Source organism: Hemitrygon akajei, chromosome 20, assembly GCF_048418815.1.
Source record: "Hemitrygon akajei chromosome 20, sHemAka1.3, whole genome shotgun sequence".
NCBI classification, from domain to species: Eukaryota; Metazoa; Chordata; class Chondrichthyes; order Myliobatiformes; family Dasyatidae; genus Hemitrygon; species Hemitrygon akajei.
In genome coordinates, this window is record NC_133143.1 from 21,811,009 (window position 1) to 21,838,074 (window position 27,066).

A 27,066-nucleotide genomic window follows, 5' to 3' on the forward strand; every position below is an offset into this window, starting at 1 on the left:
ACAAGGTGGAGTACCTTATGTAACAGTACAAGCCCTTAGGCCCAAGATGTTGTGCTTACTTTACAGTCTACACTAAGATCAATCTGACTCTTCCCTCCCACATAACCCTCCATTTTCCTATCATCCATGTGCCTGTCTAAGAATCATTTAAATGTCCCTAATGTATCCGTCTCCACCACCAATCCTGGCAGCACATTCAATGTGTCCACGACTCCTTCCTCCCCAGAAGAAAGCTGAATGGAATTAGAGTTAGAAGGGGAGGCATGAGAAGGCCTTGGTGAGTAGGATTAAGGGGAACACCAAAGGGCTCAACATGTATTTGAGGAACAAGAGGATGGCCAGGGATCAGGAGTAAGGAAAATCCTGGGATTCATATACTATTGATTCTTCCTTCATTGGTGGGTAAATTGATGGAGAAGATTCATAGAGTCAGGATTTAGAGTATTTGGAGAAGCAGAGTCTGATTAGGGATCATCAGCATAGGTTTGTTTGAGGGGCAAGTGTGTCTCATGAGCTTGATTGAATTCTTTGAGGATATGATGAAGCACTTTGAAGGTAGAGCAGTGGATGTGGTGTATATGGATTTTAGTAAGGTGCTAATAAGGTTCCCCATTGTAGGCTCATTCAGAAAGTCAGGAGAATTGGGATCCAAGGAAATGTGGCTGTATGGATACAGAATGGGTTTGCCCATAGACGTCAAAGGATGGATGGTAGTAGATGGAGAGTATTCTGCCCATAGTTCGGTGACCAGTGAGTGGTGTTCGCAAGGATTTGTTCTGGTACTTCTGCTCTTTGTGATTTAAAAAAAAAAAATATATATATATAAATGACTTGAATGAGGAAATAGAAAGGTGAGTTAGTAAGTTTGCAGATGACACAAAGGTTGGTGGAGTTGTGGATAGTATGGAGGTGTGTTGTAGGTTGCAGTGGGATATTGACAGGTTGCAAAGGTGGGCTGAGAAGTTGCAAATGGAGTTCAATGCAAAAAGTGTGAAGTGATGCATTTTGGAAGGCAGAATATAGAGTTAATGGAAGGTTAATACCAGGATGCTCCCTGGATGAGAGGGCACGTCTTATGAAGATAGGCTGAGTGAGTTAGGGCTTTTCTCTTTGGAGTGAAGAAGGATGACTTGACAGAGGTGTACAATATGATGAGGCATAAATACAATGGATAGCCAGAGACTTTTTCCCCCAGGGCAGAAATGTTTGAGGGCATAATTTTAAGGTGATTTGGGAAGAAAAGTACAGGGAGGAGTTAGAGCTAAGTTCTTTACACAGAGGGGTGAGTGTGTGGAGTGCCCTGCCAGGGGTCACGGTAGAGGCAGATATCTTAGGGGCATTTTGGAAGCTCTTAGATAGACATGTGAATAATAGGAAAATTAGAAGACACTAGAATTCTACAGCACAGTACAGGCCGACCCATATATTCCTTTTTTTAAAAAAAGAAGTACTAAACCCACACTACCCCGTAACCCTCTATTTTTTCTTTCATCCATGTGCCTGTCCAAGAGGCTCTTAAATACCCCTAATGTCTTAGCCTCCACCACCATCCCTGGCAAGTCATTTCCAGGCACCCACAACCCTCTGTAAAATAAACTTACCCCTGATGTCTCCTCTTAACTTTGTACATATGCCCTCTGGTGTTTGCTATTTGTCCCCTGGGAAACAGGTACTGGCTATCCACCCTATCTATGCCTCTCATAATCTTGTAGACCTCTATCAAGTCCCCTCTCATCCTTCTACACTCCAAAGAGAAAAGTCCCAGCTCTGCTAACCTTGCCTCATAAGACTTGTTTTCCAATCCAGGCAACATCCTGGTAAATCTCCTCTGCACCCTCTCCATAGCTTCCACATCCTTCCTATAATGAGGTGACCAGTACTGAACACAATACTCTTAAGTGCGGTCTCACCAGAGATTTGTAGAGTTGCAACATGACCTCTCTACTCTTGAAAGCAATCCACCTATTAATGAAGCCTAGCAACCCATAGGCCTTCTTAACTATCCTATCAATCTGTGCAGCAACCTTGAGGGATATATGGATTTGAATCCCAAGGTCCCTCTGTTCATCCACCCTCTTAAGTAACCAACCATTAACCCTGTACTCAGCTTTCTGGTTTGTCCTTCCAAAATGCATCACCTCACACTTAACCGGATTGCACTCCATCTGCCACTTTTCTGCCCAACTCTGCATCCTGTCTATATTTTCTTGTAACCTTCGACAACCTACAGCTCCATTCACAGCTCCTCTGATCTTTGTATCATCCGCAAACTTACTTACCCATCCTTCCACCTCTTCATCCAGGTCATTTATAAAAATCACAGAGCAGGGGTCCCAGAACAAATCCTTGCGGCACTCCACTAGTCACCAACCTCCAGGCACTACATCCATAACTACCCTCTGGTTTCTTCCTGTAAGCCAATTTTTTATCCAAACAGCCAAGGTTCCATTGATCCCATGCCTCTTGATTTTCTGGATGAGTCTCTTGTGGGGAACCTTGTCAAATGCCTTGCTAAAATCCATGTAGACCACATCTCAGACCATTGTCTCTTCTTTTTGAGAAGGCGATGTAAAGTCCATCTTCCACCCACCGTCTTCATCACATTCTACAGGGGTTGTATTGAGAGCATCCTGAGCAGCTGCTTCACTGCCTGGTTCGGAAATTGCACCATCTCAGATCGCAAGACCCTGCAGCGGATAGTGAGGTCAGCTGAGAAGATCATCAGGGTCTCTCTTCCAGCCATCACGGACATTTACACTACACGCTGCATCCACAAAGGAAACAGCACTATGAAGGACCCCATGCACCCCTCATACAATCTCTTCTCCCTCCTGCCATCTGGGAAAAGTCTCTGAAGCATTCGGGCTCTCACGACCAGACTATGTAACAGTTTCTTCCCCCAAGCTATTAGACTCCTCAATACCCGAAGCCTGGACTGACACCTTGCCCTACTGTCCTGTTTATTATTTATTGTAATGCCTGCACTGTTTTTGTGCACTTTATGCAGTCCTGTGTAGGTCTGTAGTCTAGTGTAGCTTTCTCTGTGTTGTTTTTTTTATTACGTAGTTCAGTCTAGTTTTTTGTACTGTGTCGTGTAACACATGGTCCTGAAAAATGTTGTCTCATTTTTACTATGCACTGTACCAGCAGTTATGGTTGAAATGACAATAAAAGTGACTTGTCTTGACTTGATCTACTGCCCTACCATCATCAATTTCTTTTGTTACCTCTTCAAAAAAACTCAATTAGGCTCGTGAGGCACGACCTTCCCTTCACAGAGCCATGTTGACTATCCTTGAGTAGACTGTACTTCTCCAAATGCTCGCAGATCCTATTCTTAACAATACTTTCCAATAGTTTGCAGATCACCGACGTAAGACTCACCGGTCTATAGTTCCCAGCATTCTCCCTATTATCTTTTTAAACAAGGTAACTACATTTGCCATTCTCCAATCCTCCGGCACCTCCCCTACAGCCAAAGAGCCAAAGATCATAACTACTGTTCCAGCAATCTCTTTTCTCACTTCCCACAGCAACCTGAGGTATATCACGTCCGGCCCTGGGGACTTATCAATCTTGATGTTTTTAAGAAGATGCAACACTACTTCTTCCTTAATCTCCACATTGTCCAGCATAAACCTGTTCTATTTTGACCTCACCCTGATCAAGGTCTTTTTCACTTGTGAATACTGAAGCAAAGTATTCATTTAGGACCTCCCCAATGTCCTCCGCCTCCAAGCACATGTTGCCTTCTTTATCCTTTAACGGCCACACCTTCATTCTTGTCATCCTTCTGTTCTTCATATACGCATAGAATGCCTTGGGGTTCTCCTTAATCCTACGTGCCAAGGTCATCTCATGCCCCCTTCGAGCTCTCCTAAGTCCTTTCTTAAGCTCCTTCCTGACTACCCTATATTTCTGATGAGCCCCTCTTGCTTCCCACTTCTTGTATCTAACATATGCTTCCTTCTTCCTCTTGACGAGTTGCCTCACGTGTTTCATCAGGCACAGTTCCCTTTTCCTACCAGTTTTTCCTTGTCTCAGTTGGACAAACCTATCCTGAACCCAACTCAAGTGGTCCCTAAACTTCTCTCACATTACTTCTGTGCTTTTACCCTTGAACATCTGTTTCCAGTTTACTCTTGCTAGTTCCTGCCCCATCCCTTCATAGTTAACCCTTCCCCAGTTAAGCACTTTACCATTTTGTCTGTTTTTATCCCTTTCCATAGCTATGCTGAAGCTAAGGGAGTTGTGGTCACTCTCACCAAAATGGTCCCCCACCAAGAGGTCTGTCACCTGGCCAGGTTAATTACCCAGAACTAGATCCAGTATAGCCTTTCCTCTTGTCGGCCGGTCCACATACTGTGTCAGGAAACCTTCCTGAACACACCTGACATATTCAGCCCTATCTATCCGCCTTGCAGTCAGGAGGTGCCAGTCAATATGAGGGAAGTTGAAATCATCCATAACTACAACCCTGTATTTCCTGCACCATTCTAAAATCTGCCTACTTATCTGCTCCTCGGTGTCCCGAGGGCTATTTGGGGGTCTATAGACTACTCCCAGCACAGTGATTGATCCCTTCCTATTTCTGACTTCCATCCACACCGACTCAGTGGACACTCCCTCTGCAGCATCCTCCCTTTCTATAGCTGTGATACTATCCCTGACCAGTAATGCTACTCCCCCCCCCCCCCACCTCCCATCCTATTCCTTTTTTTTGTAATTTATTTTTTTTTATTGAAGTTCATCATCAAACAAACATTTCCATAAGATGTATTTTGGACATTGTACATATATATAATATAATCATATATATCACAAATCTCCACAAAGTATTTATCTGAGGTATACACTTATAGAAAAGAATGGAAAGAAAAAACAAGCAAAAGGAAAGAACTATGTACAAGTAGGGAGTTTTTTTTTACAACAGATTCATTGATTTGTGAGAATAAAATCAGGCCTATGAGGCATTATGTAGTTAAACCATTTTTCTCAGTATGAGTCAAATTGTTCTAGTTTATGATTAACAGATGCTGTTATCTTCTCCATTTTGTAAATGTCCATTGTAATCTCCATCCATGTATTTAAAGTTGGGCTCTCCTGTGATAACCATTTCCTAGTAAGTCTTTTTACCAACCACCAACAATATATTCATTAAATATTTATCTCTTTTCAACCATTCTTGAGGTTCTATCCAAAATATATGGTCTTACTCTCTAAGGGTATTTCACATTTAAAGGTGTCTTGTAGGGCATTGTGTATCCCCCTCCAATTGTTTTTGATAACAGGGCAGTCCCAAAAAACATGATAATGAGTTGCATTTTGATTTCCACCATTTCTCCAGCAAACAGGGAGGTTACTATAAATAATGGGATTTCTGAGAGGGTGTAATAAAATATCTTATCAAGTTTTTCCATCCAAACTCCCTCCATTTCTGTGAACTGGTACACTTCCATTGATAGCTCCATATTGTTGTCCATTCTTCCTCAGATATAATTATCCCTCCTTCCTTCTCTTATTTTGTTTTAATGTATGAAGTTGAATGTGTTTTAAGATTTGACAACCCCTTATACATGCTTGAAATGATTCTACTACCATTATCTGAATTGTATGCTTTTCTAAAGAGCTCTATCAAGCATGTATTTGCCTTGGTTACATTTTTAAGCGTCTTACTAACATATTGTCGCATCTGTAAATACGGATAAAAATCTTGTTTTTCTAATAAGTGTTTCTCTTTAGGTATTTCAAAACTGAACAGTGTTCCTTCTTTCATTATGTTGCAAAGAACTGTTATTCCTTTAGCTGCCCAGTCCTTAAATCTAGCATCCAATTTATTTGGTGTAAAATCCGAATCATATGCACACCATTTAAGAATTGCAATATCTCCCTCTAGATTATGTTCTTTTATAGTAGTTTTCCATATTTTAAGAGTCAATTTCACCCATGGGTTACCAATAATATTTATGTACCTTTGCAGGTTGTTATCAGCCAAAATTGCTTGTATGGGGATGGGAAGTACCCACTCCTCAATGTTTTTCCATTGAGCGTCATATGATGGGTTCCACCAACATATCACAGCTCTCAACTGTGCTGCAAAATAATAATCTCTAAGAGAAGGTAGGCCCCATCCCCCCTTTTCCTTTGCTAATTGCAAAGTTTTGAGACGAACTCTAGGCCTTTTACCCTGCCAAATATACCTGGATAGCATCTTGTTCCATTCATTGAATTGATTTTGATTAATCTCTATTGGTAGGGTCTGAAAGAGATATAATAGTCTGGGCAGTACATTCATTTTAATAGACTCAATCCTTGAACTGAGACTGAGAAAAGGAATCAGGTTCCATCTTGCCACATCTTCCTTAATTTTTTTTTAATATAAAGGCTGATAATTACATTCTGATAATTTTGCCAAATCTTTTGGTATAATGATGCCCAAATATTTGAAAGACTCTGTGTGCCATGCCCAGGGGTATCGAATTTCAATTTCTCTTGGTGGGCTATAGTAATATGAAAGTAATTGGGTTTTATCTATGTTGATCTTGTATCCTGATAATTGACCATATTGTTCAAAGGATTGCATCAATTTAGACAAAGAGTATGTTGGTTGCCCTAGATAGATCAAGATGTCATCCGCATAACAAGTCAATTTATGCTCTGTCCCTTTAATAGTAATTCCCCCGATATCTTCATTTTGTCTGATGTATTGAGCTAATGGTTCCAGATATAATGCGAAGAGTAGCGGTGACCATGCACAATCCTGTCTCATTCCCCTTTTCTAGGGTAAGACTATTTGATAAATATCCATTGATTTTAATCCTAGCAGTAGGATTGTCATGTATAGTCTGTATAGTTTTAATAATTGTGTCTTGGAAACCAAATCTATGTAAAACTCTGTAAAGGAAATTCCTATTAACTGAATCAAATGCTTTTTCAGCGTCCACGCTTATCACTATTGCTTCGATTTTATTTTTTTGTATATGATCCATAATGTGGAGTGTCCTTCATATATTGTCTTGTGTCTGGCGTTGTCGTATAAAACCTGTCTGATCGTTACGTATCAATATGGGTCGAAACTCCTCTAATCGTTTGGCCATGATGGAGGTAAATAACCTATAATCTACATTAAGAATGGATATTGGTCTAAATGACCCGCATTCCATTTTATCCTTGCCTTCTTTCGGTATAGCTGAGATTATCACTTCCTTCCAGCTGGGTGGCATTTGTGCCTTTTTTAGAGCCCAGTTCAGTGTGTGGAGTAAAACAGGAATTAACTCATTTTTAAATTCTTTGTACCACTCTGCTGTATACCCATCTGATCCTGGTGACTTGCTTAATTTAAGCCTATTAATTGCAGCTTTTAATTCAGCTTCAGTTATATCAGCAGTCATCATTCTATTTTGTTCTTCGCTTAAAGTGGGTAACTCTAGAGAATTCAAGAAGGTGGCAATCTGGGTTATGCTTTCCCCTGGAACTTTGGAATATGGAGTTTTGTAAAACACTTCAAAAGCTTCTTGAATTTCACTTAGCCTATTTTTTTATCATTTTCGTTCTTGGGTCCCTAATTCTATGAATTGTATTTTCTGCTTTCTTTTTTTTCAGTTTCCATGCCAGTATTTTCATAGATTTCGATCCACTTTCATAATGTCTCTGTTTCAGAAACATTAAGTTTTTCCTGATTTCTTGCGTAGCCAAATTATTTATTTCATCCCCAATTCTTTTAATTTCCCCTAATGTATCCTGTGCCAAATTCAATTTGTGTTTTTTCTCTAGTTCCTTCAGCCTATTTTATAATTCCTTATTTTTTCCTTATATGAAGATATCGCTATAAGTTTCCCTCTTAAGATCACCTTCAGAGTATCCCATAACATGGGAGGTGAAACCTCTCAATTATCATTAAATTCTAAGTAGAGACCAATTTCTTTTTTAATTTGTTCCTTAAAGTACGGATCATTGAGTAGACTTGAATTTAGTTTCCAAATAGTATTCTTTGGTAATAGGTCAAAATCAACAGATAAATACATAGGTGCATGGTCACTTACATCTATTGTCCCAATTCCACAGGTGTTTATTTTGTCTTTGTCTTTTCCAAATGTTATGAAATAGTCTATTCTATTAGTCTATTAAACCAACATCCTCAAAAAGTGTATTAACTTTCTTGTGTAAAGATTTTGTTTCATAGGTTTTTCTATTGAAAGAGTCTAAGTTTGGTTGTAATTGTAAATTTAAGTCTCCCCCACATATCAGGAGACCTTCTGTTTCCGTTACCATAATATCAGTAATTTTCTGAAAGAAACCAATATCACTTCCCGGGGGTGCGTATATATTCAATAGAGTAACTGAATTGCCGTCTATATTCCCCCTTACCAGAATATATCTGCCCTCTTTATCTCCCATTTCGAATACTTTTTCAAAATTTACCTTACTTGAGATAAGAATAGCAACTCCTCTCTCCTGATTTATATGAGGAGAAAAACAGATTAGTGAAGCCCATTCTCTTTAGTTTTTTATGCTCATTATCACTTAAATGAGTTTCCTGTAAATGTACTACATGGGCTTGTTCTTTTTTCATTTGGGATAAAATTCTTTTACGTTTGATTGGATTTAATAGCCCATTGACATTAAAAAGAAATGAATTTTACCTTGTCCTTAGCCATCTGTATTTATCTGTCAATGTATCATTGAAATTAGAATAAAATTTAATCGATCTACTCCCTGAACAAATAAGAACCAAGAAACGCAAATAATAACAAAAATGGCAACGAATGTGTGATTCCAAGGCTGAGGTCTCTAGTAGATGACCCTGCGTTGAGCTAGAGGAAATGTCTAGCTGTGGGGGATAACCTCTCCTACTTGTGAGTTGAGGGCCCCCATTGCAGTATTCATAAAAGTATATATATATACACACACATACACACACATTACACACATATATATTCTCATTTTGGTGGGGAAAAGGAGTAAGTGAGCAAATAAAGAATAACAACTAAGTAATATAAAATCCACATTATAATCAGTGTTTTTTGAGATGGGTATATCACCATGTACTTTTGCTTCTGTTTAGCTTCTCAACATTTTTAAAGTTAGCCAAACCTTATGGCTCTTCTGAAGGGGGTGAGGACTGTCTTTGGGGAAACTCCTGGTCTCTTCCTGATATATTTCTCTCGGCCTCCTCCCATCTCCTGCCTTCTCGATTCTCGCAGTATTTCCCAAACGGAGCGGGATAATTCCCGAGTCAGGCTTTCCTTCGTTTTGGTCATGCTGACGGGCAACCCAATGGCCTTCATGTCTGTAGTCGCCTCTTCCACTGTCAGGTACAACCACGTCCTGTTGTCATAAAACACTCGAAGTTTAGCAGGGTACGGAGTTTGAAATCTAATCTTATTTTGCTTTAGTACTCGCTTTACTTCAAAGTATTCTTTGTGTTTCTGGAGGACCGCGGGGGGGGGGGGGGGGGTAATCTTGGTCGAAATATATTAATTTATCATCGAAAGACACTCTCTTCTTACCCCAGGCCCTTCGTAGAATCTCCGCCTTGGTGCTGTACCGCAGGAATTTAATAATTATTGACCATGGCTTTCTATCGCAGGTAGGTTTCAGAACAAATGCGCGGTGCGTTCTCTCGATTTCCAGCTCCATAGCTGGGGGAAGCTCCAGCGCGTCCCACAGTAACTTTCCGACAAACTCCGTCATGGACGAGCCCTCCGCTCCTTCGGGAACGTTGTAGATTCTGATATTTTTCTGCTGTGATCTTCCCTGCAGATCAAGCAGTTTATCTTCTTGGTGATGTATGATTTTTATTGTCTTGCTCAGTATCCGTTCCACGTTTTGAACGTGATCTTCCACCTTCTCAATGCGAGTCTCTGCCGCCGCTATTTTTTGATTAACGCTGGCGAGCTCTGACTTAATATCCCAGAGCTGCTGCTTTATATCTTTCTGGACCTCCATTATTTCTTTCAGGATTTCAAAGACATTCGCCGCTTCGACTGAACGAGGCCCGGCGACTGCCTCGCTGGCACGCGGTCGGGTCGGAGAGCCGCTCGCTGCACTCCTCTTGGATGCAGGCTCCGCAGTGTCGCTTTTTTTATTTCCATTCTTTTCCCCCATTCTTGCCCCTCTTCAGTTCAAATATTTTTTGAAAAATATTATATTTGACGGGTTAATTGGGCTTAATATGCATTTTTCCGGAGGAGCTAGTGACTTAAGCTGCCATTCTTGACGATGACGTCACCGGAAACCCCATCCTACTCCTTTTAAAACACCTAAACCCCGGTACCAGCATCAGCCAATCCTGCCCTTCCTCCAGCCAAGTTTCAGTAACCGCTGCAACATCGTAGTTCCACGTACTGATCCATGCTTAAGTTCATCTCCTTTATTCCTAATACTCCTAGCGTTGAAATAGACACATTTCAACCCCTCCAACTGGCTACATTTATGTTTTGTCCCCTGCCTGTCCGTCCTCACCAACTCAGAACACATAGTATCATGCCCTTGTCCTACCCTGATCTCTGCAATCACATTCTGATTCCCACCCCCTGCCAAACTAGTTTAAAACCTTCCCAACAGCTCTAGCAAACCTGCCGGCCAGGATATTGGTCCCTTTCCAGTTCAGGTGCAGCCCATCCTTTTTGTACAGGTCAGACCTACCCCAGAAGAGATCCCATTGATCCAGAAATCTGAATCCCTGCCCCCTGCACCAACTCTTCAGCCACGCATTTATCTGCCATAACTTCCTGTTCCTACCCTCTCTGTCTCGTGGCACGGGCAGCAATCCCGAGATTACCACCCTTGAGGTCCTGCTTTTTAACTTCTTCCCTAACTCCCTATATTCCTTATTCAGGACCACATCCCTACTCCTATCTGTGTCATTGGTCCCCACGTGGACCACGACATCCAGCTGCTCACTCTCTCTCCTGAGAACATCGAGAACTCGATCCGAGATATCGCAGACCCTGGCATCAGGGAGGCAACAGACCATCCGGGATTCTCAATCTCTCCCACAGAACCTCTTATCTGTCCCTCTAACTATCGAATCCCCTATCACTACTGCTCTCCTCTTTTCTCTCCTTCCTTTCTGTGCTGAGGGTCCAATCTGGGTGCTAGAGACGCAACCACTGCAACTTGTCCCTGGTAGGTTGTCCCCACCAACAGTATCCAAAACATTACTTATTGTTGATGGGAATGGCCACAGGAGTGCTCTGCTTTTTCTGTCTATTCCCTTTCCCTCTCCTGACAGTCACTCAGTTACCTGTCTCCTGACTTTTAGGGGTGACTGTCTTCCTGAAACTCTGATCTATTACTGCCTCTGCCTCCCAAATGATCTGAAGTTCATCCAACTTCAACTCCAGTTCCTTAATTCAATTTGACAGGAGCCGCAGCTGGATGTACCTTTTGTAGGTGTAGTCATCAGAGACAATTGTGCTGACCCTGACTTCCCACATCCTACAATCAGAGCACTGGACTGCCCTCATTACCAACTCCTAAATTAACTAAATTAATTAAGGAAAGCTTACCCGGCCTTACCTCACTGGGAGCAAGCTCGTCCTCCGCCTCTTCTCGCCGAAGCCTCTCAAGCCAAAGACTCAAAGCTCCACTCGCTCACTGGCCACTCTCCAGGTTACGTAGAAGAGAAAGTTTAGATTTGTCTTGGAGTAGGTTAAAAGATTGGCACAACATTATGGGCTGAAGGGCCTCTATTTTGATGTTCTGTGTGTAATCGAAAAAACTTAACTCTGACGTTACCCCTGCATCTTCCCCCAGTCACTTTAAAATGTTGCCTGGATGTATTAACCACTTTTGCCCTGGGGAAAAGGTCTCTGTCTGTCCACTCGATCTATGCCTATTATCATGTTGTTCTCCTCTATTGTCACCTTTCGTCCTCCTCCTTTCCAAAGAGAAAAGCCATAGTTCATTCAACCTATCCTCATAAGACATGCTTTCCAGTCCAGGAGGCATCCTGCTTAATCTCCTCTGCACCCTCTATAGCTTCCACATTCTTCCTATAATGAGGTGACCAGGACTGAGCACAATATTCCAAGTGTGATCTGTCAGGGTTTTATAGAGTTGCAGTATTACCTCGCAGCTTCTGAACTCAATCCCTCAACGAATGAAGGCCAACCCAGCACATGGCTTCTTAACAATGCAACCTTCTATTTCCTCATCCAAGTCATTTATAAAAATCAAAGAGCATGCATCCTAGAGCAGATCCCTGTTGAACACAACTGGTCACTGACCTTCAGGCAGGATATTCTCCATCTACTTCTTCCTTCTAAGGGCAAACCAATTCCACTTTGGATCCTGGATCAGTGAATCCCATACTTCCTGACTTGGTGAATGAGGAACTTTATCACCATATACATCACACCACTACTGTACCTTCATCAATGTACTTTGTCCAATCCTCAAACAATTCATTCAGGCTTGTGAGGCTTCATCTGCTCCTCATGAAGACATCTGACCATCTCTAACCAGACTATGCTTCTCCAAATGCTTGTAAATCTTGTCTCAAAGAATCCTCTTCATCAGTTTTCTCACCACTAAAATAAGGCTTAGTGGCCTATAACCCCCTACTCCTTTTCTTGAACAAAGGAAAATATTTGTCATTTTCCAATCATCTAGTATTACTCCTGCAGTCAGTGATGATGCAAAGATAAATGCCAAAGATGCAGCAATCTTTTACCTTGCTTCCTTTAGTAATCTGGGGTATGTTCTGCCTGGCCTGGACTTGCCTATCCTACACTCTTCAAAGGTTCTGTCATATTCTCTTTCTTACCATTCACATGCTCCAGCATGTTTGCCTGATCTATGCTGTCCTCCCATTTATCAATGTCCTTCTCACTGATGAATACTGAAGCGTTCATTAAGGACCTACCGACCTCCTCCCACTCCAGGCATGTTTCCTCTTCTATCCCTGATCAGCCTTGCCCTCACTCTAGTGAACTTCCTGTTCTTCACACTTGTAAAACACCTAGGAGTTTTCCTTCATCCTACTTGCCAAGGCCTTCTCATGACCTCTTGTAGTTCTAAGTCTATCCTTAAGCTCCTTCCTGGCTAACTTGTAATTCTCTAAAGCCCTGTCTGATCCCCTATCACTACTGCTCTCCTCTTTTCTCTCCTTCCTTTCTGTGCTGAGGGTCCAATCTGGGTGCCAGAGACGCAACCACTGCAACTTGTCCCTGGTAGGTTGTCTCTACATCTTCCTACATCTTAAGTAAGTTTTCTTTCTCTTGACTAGATGTTCCACATCTCTTGTCAATCACGTTCCTTCACCTTGCCCTGCCTCAATGGGACAGACCTATCCAGAACCCTATGCAAATACTCCTAAACAACTATTGCATCTCAGATGTGCATTTCCTGCGTACATCTGTTTCCAATTTAACCTCTCAAGTTCCTGCCTAATAGGATTATACTGTCACAAACAAGAGAAAATCTGCAGATGCTGGAAATCTGAGCCCCACACACAAGACGCTGGAGGAACTCAGCAGGCTAGGCAGCATCTATGGGGGAAAAAAGTACAGTCTACATTTTGGGCCGAAATCCTTCGGCAGGACTGGATTATCTCCTCTGCTGTTATCCCTCTCCAAGGCTGTTGTAAAGATGTGAGAGTTGTGATTAGTGTCTCCGAAATGCTTACACACTGATAGATCAGATACTTGACCAGTTTCATTGCCTAGGCCTCCTGTCCCCATATTATATCAGGAATCCTTCCTGGACATGCCTAACAAATTCTGTCCCATCTGGAGTATTTGCACTAAGAAGGTGCCAATCAATACAGTACTAGGGAAGTTGAAGGCACCTGTGACAACAAAATTTCTCTCCAGATCTGTTTCTCAGTGTCTCTGTTGCTATTGAGGGGTCTATAGAATACTTCCAATAGAGAGAGTGTTCTCTTCCTGTTTCTGTCTTCCAATCACACATCTCAGTGTACAATCCTTCCATGATGCCTTTCCTTTCTACATCCATAAAACTGATTGCAATTTTTCCCTATCAACTGCCTATCCTTTCTAAGTTTCTCTACACACTGCATCTACCTCAACACCAACTGCTCCATCCTCACCTATCACTCTGAATCCTATGTCCCTGCTAAACTTGCTTGAACCCTCCCCAAACACTCTGACAAACCTGCCCGTATGGATATTTGTCCCCCTCAAGTTCAGGTGTAACCTGTGGTTTTTGTACAGGTTAAATATTCTTCAGAAGAGATCCCAATGATCCACAAATCTGAAACCCTGCCCCTGTGGCAATTCCTCAGTTGCACATTCATCCTTTTCTTGCCCTCACTGGAATGTGGCAGAGGCAGCAGTCCAGAAATTACTCCCCTGAGGTCCTGCCTTTTGGCTTCCTACCCATTCCATATATTCTCTCTTCAGTTCTTCATCCCCTTTCCTACCCTTGTCTTTGTTATCAACATGCACCACAACTTCTGGCTGCTCACCCTCCCCTTTTAGAATGCTGTTGGCCTGACCTGAGACATCCTTGGCCCTGGCACTGGCAGGCAATGTACTATCTGGGAGTCTCTTTCACATCCACAGAATCTCCTGTCTAATCTCCTAACTATTGAATTACCCATCACCATCGCTGTCCTCTTCTCCCACCTTCTCCTGAGCCACAGAGCTCAGTTCTGTCTCATAGGCGTAATTAATGTGGCTTTCCCCTAGTAGGTTGTATCCTCCCCCCCTCCCCCCAAACAGTATCCAAAACCTTATTATTGAAGGGAATGGCCACAGGGATACTTAGTACTACCTGCCTTTCTCATTCCCTCTCCTGACATATACCCAACTTGCTTGCCTCCTGAAACTTAGGTGTGACTACCTCCCTGTGGCTCTTACCTATCAGCTCCTCAATCTCCTGTACGAGCTAAAGGTCATCCAGCTGCAGCTCCAGTTTCCTAATACAGGTGTAAGACACTACACCCAAATGCACTTCTCTCAAATATCGCTCTCAGGAAAACTGGAGGTCTCTCAGATCTCCTACATCGGGCGTGAAGAACAGACCATTGATCCTGGATCCATTCTCACTACTTTTAACCAGGCACTAATAGACAAAGAAAGAAACTTGCCTTAGCCTCGGCTACTTCTCACCGAAGCCTCTCGAGCCAAAGCCACTCTACACCGAAGAGCCTGCAAATGCAGCTGCACTTCGAGTGGCCAAAATAGTATGTCCAAACTCTCAAACCCTAACCCGTACATCTTTGGATGTGGGAGGAAACTGGAACATCTGGAAGAAACCCACTCTGTCGCCATGAGAATATACAAGCTCCTTACTGACAACAGCAGTGTTTAAACCTCAATCTTGCAACTTGCTCTGTAAAGTGCTCTGCTGCCATGCCAATGATATTGTATATTGGATAAAGAAAGCTACAGGGCTATGGGCAAACAATGGGATTAATTGGATAGATTTCTAAAGCTGATTCAGACATGATAAACATTTAATTAGCAGCTTGGAAGTATGAATAACAAAACAGGATTCTGCTTGTGTTCATTCATTCATTGTGTTCATTGTGACGGAATGGTAGAACCTTGAGGCGTGCTTAGTACCATTTAAGGTTGAGTATATTAATGCCACCAGGAGTATAGTACAGAATGTTACGCTTGCAGAGCAACCTAAGTTACAAGGCATTATCTAACCACTAATCTCAAAACTCTTCCTCTATTGCTACTGAAGTCCCAGTCCCTTCAATCGTTATTTCTGCATGGTGTACACTTAACATGCTGTATCTTTTGTGATCATGCTAATACAGTATCCACACAAATGCCAACCACTTCTGATGCAAAGTGCAACACTTCTGTTCTGCACCAGATCTTGGGGACAGTTACTCATTAATAGCATCATGAGATCAAATCTCTTATCTTGCTAATCCTCAAGTACAGAGGATTCTGCTTAACTAGGCCATCGGTTAATCAGGGTAGCATTTATTTCGGACAACTTTTAAAGAATAAACACGGATCAAGGAAATAACTGGGATTCCCTTTGTTTATTTGGAACACTATGCCACTTAATTGTGACAGAAGATTTTGCTGAACAGCTAACTAGTGTTGGATGTGTGCACTGTGTGGTCATTGGCCATTACTCTCTGCTTGGTGCGAACAGTTTTAAAGTAGCATCAGTTGTATATGCTTGTGTTCAAAAAGCGGTGATTTTTGTCGCTGATAGTTGATGAGAAATGAGCCCAAAGGAAATACAGAGCTTTTCTGCTCACTGTGGCTTCAAGCATTCAGGTTTGGAGATTCTAGAAATGGCCAGGAGTGAAAATAAAGCAAATTCACTACCTCAAGTTGTGAACTACAAAGGATTTGAAGGTATTCAAATTTATCTTGAATGTTACAATGAAAATGAAGATTTCAAGGATGCATTCACTGAAAGCATTGTACGAAGGCAGTCCATTGCCTACCCTGATTTTGTTCATTTACAGTCAATTACAAAATACAGCAGCGCAGTGGATGAATTCTGTTGATAACTGCTAGGAACTAATAAACAGGCTTATAGTACTGTAGTGGTATTCTTAATGTTCTGTATTTCATTTAAATACATAATTTGTTATTCAGTTAAACAGTAGCTTGTCTGTTTTTTAAAAACCTTTTTTAAACTACTTCCATGAAACATGGTTAATTGAGGCAGCAGTTTCATTGGACCAGAATATACTGGTCCTGATGTGTCTGGAGTAACTGGAATCCACTGTACTGTGCACAGTTATGGACACACCCTTAGTACAGAAAGGATGTGACAGCATGAGAGAGTGTATAGAGATAATTCTGAGGATGTTGCTAGGACTGGATGCAAGTTAAAGAGGATATTAATTTGGCTGTACTGTAAATAGGATTCTGTGAAACAGCTCCTACAACAAATTGCACATCCACCTTATTCCTAACATTTGAGTAACGGAAGTACTGCGTGTTCCTTAGAAGGTTGGCGTCATTCAATGTCTGTAGTGAGATGCTGAAGATGTTCTATAGGTCACCTTTCTGATGAAGCGAATGTACTAATTAAACTTTTAATCTATTTTTGGCATTCGTCTAGTATCAATATTTTGGATTGTTTAGTTGTCAGAAATTGACATGCATGTTATAAAAGCAAGTATAAGTGATGTTACTTGAGAAATACAAATTTGAGATTGTTTGGGTGATGGCTGGTTATCCTTAATTAAAACAATTGACCTATTATAAAGGAAGGCTTTTAACATGAAAGATCTTGTCTCTCTCTTTGCAGATGCCAACTGGCATGATTATTTCCAGTATTTGTAATTTCAGCATTTACAGTATTTTGCTGTGGTAGTGTGTCTGTTAATCACTTGGTTATGCGGTGCTATAGTCACAGAGGAAACCTAGTCTTATCTCCTGTGTTACTCTATGTACCGTAGTTTTTTTTAAACAATGGATCACTTTCATGCACCCTAGATTTTACAGTGTGCCTACGTAATTGTAATTTTTCTTCAAAAGTACTTAATTGACACTGGAATGGCTTGCAGTTATGAAAAGACTTTTTATGAATGCAATATTGTTTAGTCTACCTACCCCTCTGACTATCTCTCCATTTTTAACGGAGTGAACTAGTATATCATTTTGCAAGTCCCATGAAGAATGTGAATATGAGGTGGCTGGAACAGCAAGCTTCCTTGTATCAGAATGTAATATGTCAGTTTTAGCACAAATGTTCCAATGATCTATTGCAAAATTTTGCTGATGGCTGCACTCAATCTTGCAGCTGTGACTTTCAGAAACTACTCTTAAACTGACATGTGCTAATAAAAAAAATATTCTTTGGGAAATTGAAGGGTGATGTCTTAAGAGTGGACGCTACAATGACTGGAGCAGTGAGGAAAGTGCTTCTGGGGATCAGGTGTAACTAGGCAAAGTCGGTGGAGAATGTTGCCTGGAAGCATTTTTGTGTGGGGGAGGGGTGTGCACACAGCCCCTCATGTTATGGTCAGGAGGTTTCTATGTAAAGTTTTTTTAGGCTGGAGGAAAAATAGATGGAGTCTGAGAATTGAACATTATAACTCCATAGTGTAGCATTGCCAAAATACTGACATGGCAGTAATTTGTTGCAGTAGCCTGGAATGATCTTGAGTCTAAGAAGCAGTTTATGACCTGGGGGAGGGGGGAAGGCAAAGAAAGCTAGGTTTATGTGTGAAGCAATGCTTGAGATTGCAGAAGTTCACAGATCTGTGAGAGCTGACTTGGTTGAAGTCAGCCATGGACTTTGCTCAGAGAAAGACTTCTTCTCTGGGGAGTATGGGTCTCTATAAATTCTGAATGCATCAGGCCTTGAGTGACTGCTGTCGTTTTGACATGCATCTGATGCCATCAGTGAATGAGGTGTTCTGTGGAATAATCCTTTGGGATTCAGTTTAGAGTGCAGAAGATGCAAGGAAGGTTGGTTCTAAATGTCAGTCCAATAACAGTGAGGCTGGAAGAACCCAGCAAAGAATGCAGTTTCAGTGTTGGGTCTTGCAAGAGACAGCAGGTTTTAGGGAGGAATCTGTTAGTCAAAGTTGGGTGTATGAGTAAACAAGGTCTTGCTTTTTCATCCAGTGAGGCGGACTATTGTGCTGGAGATGAATATTAAACACTGCACTGTTATGATAATTTTGGCAAGTTTTATGCTGAACTATGTGGCTGGCATAAACCTCCCTGTTAAAAGGTCAAATGTTTGTGTCCTACTGGAATTCCTAAATAGGAGCAGTTTTGCTCTACCTATTTTCAACAACATGGTGAATTTGTGTTGAGAAGTAATTTACAGGGCTGCATAGTTAAATAATCCAGCTATGTAAAATTAGCTGTTTAGTTTTTCTCCCCACTAAATGTGCCCTATGTATGAAAGGCTTCCTATGTAACTATGTTGGTGAATTTTTCCATAACTGTCCCACTGGTTGAATGAAATGATCAAACTCCATTCATCTTAGCTTCATTGAGCTGGGCAATGAAGGCCAGCCTTTGGATGTTCCACTTTTGTGCTTTGTCTATTCCCTCCTACCATCAACTCTTAAGTTAAAAAGACCTTTCTTCATCTTTTTCCCAGTTCTGATGCTGAGTCTCTCATCTAAAATATTCTTTTCTGCTTTGTACAGATGCTGTCAGTCCTGCTGAATGTTTCAGCATCTTCTGTTTTTATTAAACTGAGAGGAAAGTGTAGGAAAGATGTGAATCAGGAATTAGATAGTGAAACAAAGCGATGAAGGACCACTAGTGTGTCTTTTACACAACGGAACCTCTAAGTTCAATTTAAAGACTAAACACACAAGATTCTGCAGACACTGGAAATCAACAGCAACACACACAAAATGCTGGAGGAACTCAGCAGGCCAGACAGCGCACATGAAAATGAATAAACATATGGAAATGAATAAAAATTCCTGATTAAAGGTCTTGGCCTGAAACATTGACTGTTTATGGAGATTTATGGAGATCTAGGCCTCATATGGAGCCAGTGATCATTAATGGAGAATGTGTGGAGCAGGTTAAGACCTACAAGTATCTGGGAGTACAGTTAGACGAGAAGCTAGACTGGACTGCCAACACAGATGCCTTGTGCAGGAAGGCACAGAGTCGACTGTACTTCCTTAGAAGGTTGGCGTCATTCAATGTCTGTAGTGAGATGCTGAAGATGTTCTATAGGTCAGTTGTGGAGAGCGCCCTCTTCTTTGTGGTGGCATGTTGGGGAGGAAGCATTAAGAAGAGGGACGCCTCACGTCTTAATAAGCTGGTAAGGAAGGCGGGCTCTGTCGTGGGCAAAGTACTGGAGAGTTTAACATCGGTAGCTGAGCGAAGGGCGCTGAGTAGGCTACGGTCAATTATGGATAACTCTGAACATCCTCTACATAGCACCATCCAGAGACAGAGAAGCAGTTTCAGCGACAGGTTACTATCGATGCAATGCTCCTCAGACAGGATGAAGAGGTCAATACTCCCCAATGCCATTAGGCTTTACAATTCTACCGCCAGGACTTAAGAACTTTTTAAAAGCTATTATTAATGCTTTTTGAGATAGTGATTTAGATGCATATAATATTTTTTTTTACTGAGTTAAGTATTGTATGTAATTAGTTATGCTACAACAAGTGTATGGGACATTGGAAAAAAAGTTGAATTTCCCCATGGGGATGAATAAAGTATCTATCTATCTATCTATCTATTCATTTCCATTGATGCTGCCTGACCTGCTATGTTCCTCCAGTATAGCATGTGTGTGTTGCTCTCAACGTAAAGACTGTTTTCATTCAATGGAAAATAATTTAAGTACTGTATTGATTTTTTTTTCCTGATTTCCTCTTTGTGCTTCAAGATGTGGCACCATATGTGGAAGCTTTCGATGTAATGCTGATGGGGGTTGTTGCAGACTATATGAAGCACAGCAAGATCCTTGGGGAAGATGTGGCACAGCACGTAAGTAGAGAAGTCTGTATTACTCTGGAAGGCTGACCTTTAATTGAAGATGCATTGCATTTTGTTTGGCAGCCGCATTTTTAACATTTATTTCCAATGTGTCAGTAATTAAAATGAAATTCTACAATATTCTAGGTATTTGGTGTTGGTTTTGGTTTATTATTGTTGTATCTACTGTGATTTGCAGTGGAAAAATTGGTTTTGCAAGCATATAGATTATTTCATAACACGGGTACATTATGATAGTATAATGGAAAAGCAATAATAGAATGCAGAGTAAAGTGTTAGGTTGCAGTAAAAGTGCAGTGTAGGTAGATAATAAAGTGCAAATACTATAATGAAATAGATTTTGAAGTCAAGAGTTCATCTTCAGTGTACAAGAAGTCATTAATTGAATAGCTGCTCCATCATTCCGTTGTTGAATCATAGAATTATTCCAGAAGTATTATCATTTCCTGTAAATTCACTTGTTTATTTATGTATATCACCCAGAAACCCTTTGCTTTGAGTTTATCTCAAATCACAGATTTAATTACTTACTGAAGAAGGTGATTTGCATTTAACTCTAACTCAAAATCTATAGCATATTGAGTTCATTGGTTTCAATGGTCTAAGCCTGTATTTGCAATTGTTACACAGGAGCCTCCTACTTTAATTCTTCCAACCCTGATTGCATATCCCTTGTTAATATGGTAGGGGTAGACAATATCATAGAAATCCCTTTGCATATTGTATGACATTTTATTTTGAAGTGTAAGGTCAATTGTCAAATGCCAGTTGTACTGGGTGTACAGTATAATTTTGAATTACTTCTGTTTAATGCTACTGGAATACAGTGACAATTTCATAGTTACTTGTGGAGTGGAAACTCCGCAAGTATCATATCTCTGACTCATATGGTGTGAAATACATTATTTTGAGGCAGCAAAGACATAAAATTACCATAAATTACAAAAATAATGCAAAATAAAAAGAGGACATGTTTATGGTTGTTTGGAAAACTGATGGTGGAGGTTAAGAATATGTTTATAAATCATTTGAGTGTGGCTTTTCAGGCTTCTGTACCTCCTCCCTGAAGGTAATAAGACAAGGACATACGCCAAGTGGTGAGGGTCCTTAGTGACGAATGCTGCTTTCTTGAGGGGGAGGGTTGTGCCTATGATAGTTTGCTGAGTCTATAATCCTCTTCAGTCTCTTGCAATCCTGTGCATTGGAGCTCCACTCCAGGCTGTGATGCACTACAGAAATTTGTGAGGAGTCTTCAGTGACATACCGAGTCTCCTCAAACTTCTAACGAAGTAGAGCCACTGATGTGCCTTCCCTGTGATTACATCAATGTGTTGGGCCCATGGTAGTCAAAATGCATATTGCGTGTTTGATGTTGCAGCTGTAAGTTTAAAGTCTGACTACGTGCCAGTGAAAGAACAGGGTCCACTAGGAAAAGAGTCCTGCAGGTCAATTTTTGGCGGTGGGGGTGGTGTAGTTCTTATCATCTGGTAATGTTTCTAACAGAGGGCAATGATATATTATTTCCCAATTGATGGAAAGACAAGATTTCTTGGTGGTTTGCAGGGATGAACATTTTTTGACATATAGCTCCAATCATTCCAACCCTCCTCTTTCTTCCCTCTCCTGGCCCCAATCAGCATCATATTGAGCAGTAGAGAATTTCAGATGTTGATAAATTGTTGGTTTGTTTCTGCAGCTTTATGTTACAGTGTTGCTGGATTATTGGAGAGATTTTCACAGCAATCTCTCTCAATTCTCCATAGCACTCTTTCAAGGAATTCCTTAAAACTTGCATCTTTGACCAAACTTGTCCTTTTTAATTAGTCATTTATTTTTATAAAAGAGAAAAAATTGACCTTTTTTCCCTAATTCTCCATAATCTTGATGCTTGACGACACTTAATGTCATAAATTTACTCCACATTTAACTATTAACTTTCTTCATTATATACTCCAATGTAGAGCACAAATCAAAAACATTACAGCTCAGATTATGTTGACTGAAATGCATATCTTGTATTGTTTAGGACACATTTTGTAATGTCAACCAAGGGAGGTCCATGCATGAGATATGGATCACTCAGTTGTCCAAATGATTGGAGGTGTTCAAGATAAATTTATCAGCAAAGTAATAGTACCCTGAGATTAATCTTCTTCTGGGCATTCACAGTAAATACTAAGAAATACAAAAGGATTGATGAAAAACTGCACACGAAGATGGACAACCAATGTGCAGAAGAAGACAGTTTAGCATAGGTCCTTCTGGCCTTGCAAGCCATGTCACTGTTGTGAATAACTGGTTCTTTGAGTCTCAACAGTAGAGGCCTGGACACACACAGTTTTAATAATAAGGAATTTATTTACAAGAGGAAGTCAGGTCAACTCAAGCAACTACAATACACAGGAAGCGGTGTGCGGACAGGGTACGATTACACAAACAAAGAACAAGGGAAAAGCAGTACAACAGCTATCCCCCTTGACCTTGGATAGCTGCGGCTCCCTTACCAGGACAAACGATAGACCTTCCCAAACACAAATCAATGCACTTACCTTCAATGAGGTGGTCTGTAAGAGAGACCGAGCCAGGCACAAGTCTCACCTTTTATAGCATGGGGCTGGGCGAGATAATCCAATTAAGGTGACCGATAATTTAGGTGTGCATTGATTCGTTGGGAGGGACCAAATGTTGATTGGCATGTGGTGTGTCCTCCGACCAGCCAAGTGGCAGTGCGTCTATCACATGGCCGGTATCTTTGGATACAGTCACCCAGCAATCCCTTGATTTAACCATAGTCTAATCATGGGACAATTTACAATTGACCAATTAACCTACCAACTGGTACTACTTTGAACTGTGGGAGGAAACTGGAGCACCTGGAAGAAACCCAAAGGTCTCAGGGAGAGTATATGAATTCCTTACAGGTAGCAGCAGGAATTGAACCTGGGTCGCTGGTACTGTAAAGCATTGTGCTAAAAACTATGCTGTGGTGCAGCTGCAGATTGTTGAGACTGTAGTTAAGAAAAAGCAAGTCTAGAAATTTTCTGAACTGCCCACAAAATGTCGGCGTGTATCGCCAGTGCCATCTTGAAGATCTGTGTAAGTTGCTAGTTTGAGGAACTGTAGAATCAGAATTGGGTTTTATTATCACTGATGTTGTTACATTTGTCTGTGGCAGCAGTGCAGTGCAATACATAAAAAAATGACTATGGATGACAATAAGAAATGAGGTAAATGGTGCAAAGAGAGAGCGAGAGAGTGAGGTAGTGTTCATGGATTAATAGTCCATTCAGAAATCTCATGATGGAGGGGAAGAAGTAAAACATTGAGTGTGTGTCTTCAGGTGTGTTTATTGGTAGGAATGAGAAGAGGGTATGTGCTGGATTGTGAGTGGCCTTAATGGCGGCTGCTGCCTTCTTGAGGCGCTGCCTTTTGAAGATGACCACAATGGGCAGGAGGTTAGTGCCTGTGATGGAACTAGCTGAGTCTGTAACCCTCTACCGCTTTTTCAATCCTGTGCATTTGAGCTTCCATACCAGGCAATGACGCAACCAGTCAGAATGACCTCCTCTGTAGAAATTTGCTAGTCTGGTGACAAATTAAATCTCTTCAAACTCCTATGTATTGCTGATTTTAATTTGAAGGAAAATTAAACTGGAAATGAAATAGCTGTAATAGTTTCCATGAAAGCCCAAAATCTTTGCATGTCATTTAAGATTTTTAAAAAATCATAATTGTAGTTTTACTGAGAAATAAAAGAATATTAATGATGTTTAACAATGAACCATTTTCTTTCTCTATTCAGTTTATCATTGATGTTATTGTCATATATTGATATTAAGGCACGTTAATAATTCGACCTAATTTTATCTGAGGTCCAGTAATAAATATGCACTAGCTTTTCTTTTTTGGATGTAGGAACTATTTTGTTCCAATACTTTAGGAAAGAAAATAAAACAATAGTTTTTAAATGCTTTTTTTTATTGTGAGGTCATATAATGAAAGCTACTGATGAAAACAAGTAGCATCCACCACCCTAGGCTCCACGTTTCTATTTTATTGAGTGTGTTTTAATTACAATGTTTAATGGGTGGGAAGGTAGTGTACTGGTTAGTGCACAGCTTTATATTGCTAGCTATATAATCCATCATGGTTCATTTCCTGCCAGTATGCGTTAGACATTTGTATGTTCTCCCTGTGGCCACGTGGGCTTTTGCAGGGTGCTCTGGTTTCCTCCCACATTCTTAAAAAACGATGTACATGTTAGGCTTAGTAAGCTGTAGAATGCTATTTTGACACCAGAGTTATGTTGGTTCATAACGCAAATGACATATTTCAAAAAAAGATAAGTCAGAGAAAGTGGTGGGAGGGAAGGGAGATACACAAGTTGATAGGTGAAACTGTGAAGGGGGAGCTCTTTATTTCATTCCCCCCCCCCCCCCGGTTTCACCTATTACCTTGTGTTTCTCCCTCCCTCCTCTCCCCCCCCCCATCTTCTAACCTGACATTTTTTTCTCTCCAGCCCTGCTGAAGGGTCTTAGCTTGAAATGTCGACTTTACTTTTCTTCCATAGATGCTGTCTAGCCTGCTGAGTTCCTCCAGCATTTTGTGTGTTAATGCATTTCACTGTATGTACTGAGATACATGTGCCAAATAAAGCTAATCTTAATCTAATGAGTTCATCTTTTACTTCTGTCTGCCCCTCTGTTTCATGTTGCATCTTCACATCTGTAATATTTGATCCTTCAATTACTTCTGTTTTGTTATGTTTTATTTACCTGGTGTCTTCTAACACTTCGTTAAATCAGATATTAAGCCAAGGCTCAATCACAGTGTTTAAGATGACATCAAAACTTCCAAGTGAAGATGAGATACTGGAAGATAAAAGTTTTATTTTTCTAGGTAGTGTATTTTGCAATGGCTTTGAGCTCCCACTAATTACAGCGATATATGTTCTAAAAAGATGCTTTCTAACAAATGGAATTGTATACTATTTTATAGTTTTTATAGTCATAAAAGTTTCCATTTTGTCTCTCAGTAAATAATTCAAAGAAAATTTATCACTCAGATGTCCAGTTCATTTGTATTAACTTTTGTTGTATAGTTCCCTGGTTTGCCAATGCAAAGGGATCTGCAGGTACAAATACATAAATCTTTTAAAATAGCAAACTAGATTAATAAAATCACCAAAAAGAAAATTAAAGTAAGCAATGGGATTCATTTCCAAAGGAACAGAGCTAAAATGCAAAGAAATTTTGTAATTTGTATGTAATCTTGTTCAGGTGCACACTGGGAGTGTCACAGTCTGGTCTCCATGTCATAAAAAGGAAATTAACATACACTCAGTGGCCACTTTAGTTATCATCTGTACCTAATAAAGTGGCCACTGAGTGTGTGTTCGTGGTCTTCTGCTGCGGTAGCCCATCTACTTCAAGGTTCAGCGTGTTTTGTGGTCAGAGATGCTCTTCTGCATACCACTGTGTGACATGTTTGTTCGAGTTACTATTGACTTCCTATCAGCTTGAGCCAGTTTGGCCATTTTCCTCTGACCGCTCTCATTAACAAGGCATTTTTTGCCCACAGAACTGTTGCTCATGGGATGATTTTTGCTTTGAACCATTCTCTATAAACTCTAGAGCTGGGGACCATGAGCTCTAGAATTGGTCCATGGCATAAAAACAGTTGGGAACCCCTGCTCTAGGGACTGTTATGTGTGAAAATTCCAGGAGATCATCAGTTTGAGATACTCAAACCACCCTGTTTGGTTGAAGTCACTTGGATCACATTTCTTATCCATTCTGATGTTTAGTCTGAGGAACAGCTGAATCCCTTGACCATGTCTTTTATGCATGGTATTGCTGCCACATGATTGGCTGATTAGATATTTGCATTAGTGAGTGGGTGTACTGAATGAAGTGGCTACTGAGTGTATTTGTAGAGAATACAAAAGATCTACAAGGATCATACCTATGCTAAATTGTTCATGTACGAGGAAAGTTTGTAAATAATACTATTTTCTTTCTCAAATAGAATGCTAAGAGATTACCTAAAATAGGTCTTAAAGATTATGACAGAATTAAATAGGTAGAAAATGTATTTTCTAGTGGAGGAGACAAAATGTGTAAGGACTTGTTAAATAACAGTCACTATTAAAGCCAAAAGGGAATTCAAGAACATGAAAAAAGTCTGCAGATGCTGGAGATCCAAAGCAACACAAACAAGATGCTGGAGGAACATGGCTAGCCAGGCAGCATCTATGGAAAAGAGTAAGCAGTCGGTTTTTTGGGCCAAGACCCTTCTCTAGGAGTTCAAGGGAATTCAAGAGAATCTTTAATTCTCCAGAGAGTGTGTAACTTCCTGCAATAAGCAATAATTGAGGGGCATTGCACTGATGTATTTGAAGGGGGGATAAATCGTATGAAGAAAGGAATCTACAGGTATGTGGGTTGGATAGTGTAAAAAAATTTAGTTTGAACTGGGTGCAACAACCTGGGTACTGCATATTTCCATACTGAAAATTGATAACCAGTCCTTCTCCATTGAGCTGGGTTCATAAGCTCATTGGCCTGAGCCCATTCCCCTTGGCTAGATGTTGGGGAGTAGTGGAAGGGAACATCAGAGCCCAGAATCTAGTGGGGTGTTGTTGGAGGAATCAAGTTTCAAGTGCCGGTGAGGGAAG

The 27,066-nt window shown here is 40.8% G+C and overlaps 1 protein-coding gene across 2 annotated transcripts in view; it reads left to right on the forward strand.

Annotated features, from left to right (window-relative positions):
• The window catches only part of cap2 (cyclase associated actin cytoskeleton regulatory protein 2), a 197,309-nt gene that overhangs the window by 35,771 nt on the left and 134,472 nt on the right, over nucleotides 1-27,066 (forward strand). For both annotated transcript variants that reach the window (XM_073023997.1, XM_073023996.1), the window contains exon 3: nucleotides 20,281-20,381. In XM_073023997.1, the coding sequence (XP_072880098.1) occupies nucleotides 20,281-20,381 (101 nt within the window). The remainder of the gene's footprint in view (nucleotides 1-20,280; nucleotides 20,382-27,066) is intronic.